General features: G+C 52.2%; 1 protein-coding gene across 1 annotated transcript; it reads right to left on the reverse strand.

The window, feature by feature from the left end:
- Positions 1-320: 320 nt before the first annotated feature.
- Positions 321-6313, reverse strand: PTRH1 (peptidyl-tRNA hydrolase 1 homolog). Its single transcript, XM_038745405.1, has 5 exons — positions 6224-6313; positions 3851-4070; positions 2136-2235; positions 1063-1108; positions 321-693 (listed from the first exon to the last, which is right to left on the reverse strand). Exons 1-5 carry the CDS (start codon positions 6311-6313, stop codon positions 469-471), a joined length of 681 nt encoding a protein of 226 aa, XP_038601333.1. The 3' UTR covers positions 321-468.

Genomic DNA, 6313 nt, shown 5'->3' on the forward strand with positions numbered 1-6313 from the left:
CTTATCCCTCTTGGGGCTCAAAGTCTAAGTAAGAACAGGTATCAGACCCCCATTTTACAGATGAGGTCGCGGAGGCACAGAGGAGTGAAGTGACTTCCCCAAGGTCACACAACAGACAAGTGGCAGAACCAGGATCAACTGCGGTATTGGGTAAGCGCTTACAATATGACAGGCGCTGGCCTAATCGCTGGGGTGTGTACAACAGAATCAATTTGGACACAGTCCACGTCCCACATGGGTCTCACAGTCCTACTCCCTATTTTACAGATGATGTAACCGAGGCACAGAGAAGTAAAGTGACCTGCTCAAGGTCCCACAGCAGACACGTGGCCGAGCCGGCATTAGAACTCGGGTCCTCCGCTTTCCAGGCCCACGAGGCCACGCTGCTTCCTCTCCCGGCACCCGGCAAGGAGCCACCAGCCCAGACAGAGCCAAGAGTGTTTATGAATCCCGCCGGCCTGCGGGCTGTCAGCAGGTGCTAGGGGCTCTGGGGGTGCTGGGCCTTGGGCCTCTGGTGCCGTCCGTCCTCTCCGGGGTCCGCCGAAGGATGTGGCTCAGTAGCAGCTCCGCCGCCTCGTCCAGGAGCCGGGGCAGCCGCTCCCGCTCAGCCTCCGTGAACCTGCCCAGCACGTAGCGCTCCACAGCCCCGGGGTGGGTAGGGCGGCCGATGCCCACCCGGAGCCTGGGCATGGCCTGAGGGAGAGCGCCGAGGGCGCGGAGGGGGAGTTAAGGAGGGAGGGGGCTGGGTCCCGAGCCAAGGCACCGTCAGCTCCTCCCCGGCATGGCTCGGCTCCCGGCCCAGGCTGGTGGGGACCGGGTCAGCTGGGAGTGACAAAGCTGGGGACGCCAGGGACCTCACCGACGGGATAAAGCCTCTGCTTCCCTCCCTACCTCCGGGCAGCCCGAGGGGCTTAAAGCCTCTACACAGTCATGGTGGGGCAGGGAGTCAACACCCAACTAAACTCAGCGTCGGACCCCCACCTCCTTCCGGGGTCTTTGGGCCAGAGAACCAGGCTGCGGGGGGGAGGTAGGCTACGACCCATCCCTGGGGCGAGAACTCACGTCTGAGCTGAAACAGCTGATGCAGGACCGCACTCCGTTGTGACCCCTAGAAAAACAAAGCACAAAAAGGAAAGCTTCAGAACCGCTCAGCAAGCCCGGGAAGCAGCGTGGTCTAGCGGAAGGGGGGCGGAAAGGGTTCTAACCCCAGCTCCGCCGCTTGTCTGCTGTGTTACCCCGGGGAAGCCACTTCACTTCTCTGGGCCCAAGTTACCTCATCTGTAAAGTGGGGATTAAGACCATGAGCTCCAGGTGGGACATGGATTGGGTCCAGCGTGATGAGCTTGTATCCACCCCAGAGCTCAGTACAGTGCCTGGCACAGAGTAAGCACTTAACAAATACCATTTAAAAAAACCAAAAAGTGGTCAGGAGAGAGGGCAGTTAGTCCCCACAGCCCGGAATCATCATCATCATCATCAATTGTATTTATTGAGCGCTTACTATGTGCAGAGCACTGTACCAAGCGCTTGGGAAGTACAAATTGGCAACATATAGAGACAGTCCCTACCCAACAGTGGGCTCACAGTCTAAAAGGGGGAGACAGAGAACAAAACCAAACATAGTAACAAAATCAAATAAATAGAATAGATATGTACAAGTAAAATAAATAGAGTAATAAATCTGTACAAACATATATACATATATACAGGTGCTGTGGGGAAGGGAAGGAGGTAAGATGGGGGAGTTGGAGAGGGGGATGAGGGGGAGAGGAAGGAAGGGGAATGCCTCGGACATTTCTATTTCTCCTGCTGTGTTGTTCTCTGGGGAGTCCCTGGGTCAGCAAGCCTCTGGGAAGGTGGGTGACAATATGACTGCAGGCTGGTGAGGGGTGGTCTAGAGACCAATCAATCGTATTTATTGAGTGCTTACTGTGTGCACAGCACTGTATTAAGCGCTTGGGAAGTACAAGTTGGCAACATATAGAGACGGTCCCTACCCAACGGTGGGCTCACAGTCTAAAAGACCACAGAGGGTCTGGATCCTAGCGGAGCAGGGGGACCCCACCTCCAAACTCCCAGGCCCTAATGGGAGAGGGGGGAGGAGGAGGGGGAGAAGGGGAGACAGTCTTCCTCACCTCGCACTTCCTCCCAGCTTCATGGCCAACTTCCCGAGTGGCTTGTCCAGCTCATCGTGTACCAGGTAGACATCCTCAGCTTCCAGGGCGTACATCTTGGCTTGCAACAGAATCAGTGAATCAATACAGAAATAGTAATAATAATAATAATTTTGATAGTTGTTTAAGGGCATACTATGTGCCAAGCACTATTCTAAATGCTGGGCCCTCCCCCTTCATATCTTGACAGATGATTTCACTTTCCCTACCATCAAAACCTTAAGAAAATCACATCTCCTCCAAGAGACCTTCCCGGACTAAACCTTCATTTCCTCTCCTCTCAGTCTCTTCGTGTTGCCCTTCCACTTGGATTTGCACACTTTATTCATCCCCTCCTCAGCGTGGCTCAGTGGAAAGGGCCCGGGCTTTGGAGTCAGAGGTCATGGGTTTGAATCCCGGCTCCACCACATGTCTGCTGTGTGACCTTGGGCAAGTCACTTCACTTCTCTGGGCCTCAGTTCCCTCATCTGTAAAATGGGGATGTAGACTGAGAGCCCCACGTGGGACGACCTGATCACCTTGTATCCTCCCCAGCGCTTAGAACAGTGCTTTGCACATAGTAAGTGCTTAACAAATGCCATTATTATTATTATTATATACATATCTGGAGAAATAGCACGGCTTGGTGGATAGAGCCTGGGAGTCAGATGGTCATGACTTCTAATCCCGGCTCCGCCACATATCTGCTGTGTGACCTTGGGTAAGTTGCTTCGCTTCTCTGGGCCTCAGTTGCCTCATTTGTCAAATGAGGATTAAGGGTGTGAGCCCCATATGGGACAAAGACTGAGTCCAATTTGATTAATTTGTATCTAATTCATTGCTTAGAACAGTGCTTGGCACATAGTAAGCACTTTACAAGTACCATAATTATTATTACACCTGCAATTTATGTATATTGTCCATCTCCCCCTCTAGACTAAACTCGTTGTGGGCAGGGAACGTGCCCACCAACTCTGTTTTACTGTATTCTTCCAAGTGCTTAGTACAGTGCTCTGCACATAGTACTCAATAAATAATAGTCCCTCCCTCATAGTCCCTCAATAAATAATGACTGATTGATGACTGCAAGGCAGGGTGGGGAGCTAGAGATACTGTGGATCCTCCTTTGTGTAAATCATGGGTAATGTTGCCTTTGTTTCTTCTTTTTCCTCTCCAGCGCTTAGAACAGTGCTTGGCACGTAGTAAGTGCTTAACAAATACCATTATTATTAATGGCCTAACTAAGGTTTCACAACTGAACTGGGAGTTTCGGGGAGTCAACCTCCTTAGCTCACAGTCAATCCATGGTATTTATTGAGTACTTACGATGGTATTTATGGTATTTATTGGGCACGTGTAGTGCACAGCACTGTACTAAATGCTTGGGAGGGTACACTACAACAGAATTAGAAGACCCTCCCTGTCCACACTGAGCTTACAGTCTAGCCCCCTCGGCAGCTAGCTGTTTATTAAGTCGTAGCCAGCTTCACCCTAATTTTGGTGTCAGGCGCACCACGGGCCTCTCTACCGGATGTTTCCTTTAAGGTAGCTCTGTCAGCTGTTGTCAGGCCTCAGGAATGCCCTCAATTAGTTCCGGGAGCCCTGAACCCCGAGGCAGGGGCCAGTCCCCAATCCCTGGATCCGATCCCAAAACCCGCCCCATTCCCCCCAACGCCAGGACCTCCCCGTTTCCTCACCGGCCTGGGCCACGCTGTGCCCGTTGACGTTCATCAGCCTTCGGGGCTTGAGGAGCAACAGCTCGGTCTCCCCGACTCGGGCGACGGCCAGGTCTGAGCAGCACCTCTGCTCCTTCTTCCACTGGTCGGCCACCTCCAGGCGCCGGGCGAGCTGGTTCAGAACGGCCATGCCCACGCTGTGCCGCGTGCCCTGCATGCCATAGTTCCCCAGCCCGGCCACCTGAGGAGGAGGAGGAGGCTGGAGTCACTGGGCCGTCGTGGGGAGCCAGGCGACGTGACTTACCCCCCAGATCAGGGGAGTCCTCCCTCCCCCAAATAAATAATAATGTTGGTATTTGTTAAGCGTTTACCAGGTGCCAAGCACTGTTCGAAGCGCTGGGATAGATACAAGGTCACCGGGTTGTCCCACGAGGGGCTCACGGTCCTCACCCCCATTTTACAGATGAGGTAACTGAGGCACGGAGAACTTAAGTGACTTAACCGAGGTCACGCCGCTGACCAGTGGCGGAGCCGGGATTAGAACCCACGACCTCTGACTCCCAAGCCCGGGCTCTTTCCACTAAGCCACGCTGCTTCTGTTCCTGTTTATACCACCGTTCCTGCCACTGTCCAGTCTCTAGACTGAAAGCTTGTTATGGGCAGGGGACGTGTCTGCTAATTCTGTTATATTGTCCTCATTCATTCAATCATTCAATCGTATTTATTGAGCATTTACTGTGTGCGCAGCGTACTGAGTGTTCTCTGCACACAGTCATCGCTCAATAAATAGCATTGTTCCAAGGGTAACCCCCACCCCCCCCCACTTTCTGATCCCGCTTCTCCCCGACCCCTCCTTATTCATTCATTCAATTGTATTTATTGAGCGCTTGCTGTGTGCACAGCACTGTACTAAGTGCTTGGGAAGTCCAAGTCGGCAACAGATAGAGCCGGTCCCTACCCGACAACGGGCTCACAGTCTAGAAGGGGGAGACAGAAAACAAAACATGTTAGGTTCTCCCCCATCCCATACCTAGCAGGGACCATGTCTACTGATTCTGTTGCATTGTACTCTCCCAAGTGCTTAATACAGTGCTCTGCACACAGTAAGCGCTCAATAAATACCACTGTTCCAAAGGTAACCCCCACACCTCCCCCAGATCCGGCTTCTCCCTGACCCCTCCTGGTCCCCCACCCAATTCCTAGCGACCTCCCCCCCCCGGTGGCCCGTTGTTGGGTAGGGACTGTCTCTATCTGTTGCCGACTTGGACTTCCCAAGTACTTAGTAAGAATAATAATAATAATGTTGGCATTTGTTAAGCGCTTACTATGTGCACTGTTCTAAGCGCTTGGGGGCAGGGGGATACATGGTGATCATGTTGTCCCACGTGGGGCTCACAGTCTTAATCCCCACTATAATAATAACGACATTTATTAAGCGCTTAAATACAAAATTATTAAATTATTATTATTACAAAGTGATCAGGTTGTCCCAAGGGGGGCTCACAGTGCTCTGCACACAGGAAGCGCTCAATAAATACGATGGAATGAATGAATAGTAATAATGATAATGGCATTTATTAAGCGCTTACTACGTGCAAAGCACTGTTCTAAGCGCTGGGGAGGTTACAAGAAGATCAGGTTGTCCCACGGGGGGCTCACAGTCTTAATCCCCATTTTACAGAGGAGGGAACTGAGGCCCAGAGAAGTTATGTTAACTTAACGCCCCTCGCAACCAATCACAGTTAATTTAAGCCCAAGGTCACACAGCTGACAATTGGAAGAGCCGGCATTCGAACCCACGACCCCTGACTCCAAAGCCCGTGCTCTTTCCACTGAGCCACGCTGCTTCCTATAATGATGGCATTTATTAAGCTCCTACCATGTGCAAAGCACTGTTCTAAGCGCTGGGGGGGCGATCCGATTGTCCAGCGTGGGGCTCACAGTCTTGACCCCCGTTTTACAGACGAGGGAACTGAGGCCCAGAGAAGTGAAGCGACTTGCCCACTGTCACACCGCTGACAATTGGGGGAGGCGGGATTTGAACCCACGACCTCTGGACTCCAAAGCCCGGGCTCTTTCCACTGAGCCACGCTGCTTCTATTTATTTTGTTAGTATGTTTGGTTTTGTTGTCTGTCTCCCCCTTTTAGACTGTGAGCCCACTGTTGGGTAGGGACTGTCTCTATAGGTTCCAGCGCTTAGAGCAGTGCTTGGCACATAGTAAGCGCTTAATAAATGCCATTATTATTATTACATGTTGCCAACTTGGACTTCCCAAGTTATAAGTCCAGTGCTCTGCACACAGTAAGCGCTCAATAAATACGATTGATGGATTGATTGTATAATGACTGAATGAATGAATGATCCCCGCTCTCCCCTGCCCTTTTTTCACTTACTAGCCACCTCCTGGTCGGGGACTGGGGCTCGGCAGCGGCGTCGACGCCGCTCATCACCCGCCTCCAGCACAATCGCCCAGCAGGCAGCAT

This window comes from Tachyglossus aculeatus, chromosome 4 (assembly GCF_015852505.1).
Source record: "Tachyglossus aculeatus isolate mTacAcu1 chromosome 4, mTacAcu1.pri, whole genome shotgun sequence".
Taxonomy (NCBI): domain Eukaryota; kingdom Metazoa; phylum Chordata; class Mammalia; order Monotremata; family Tachyglossidae; genus Tachyglossus; species Tachyglossus aculeatus.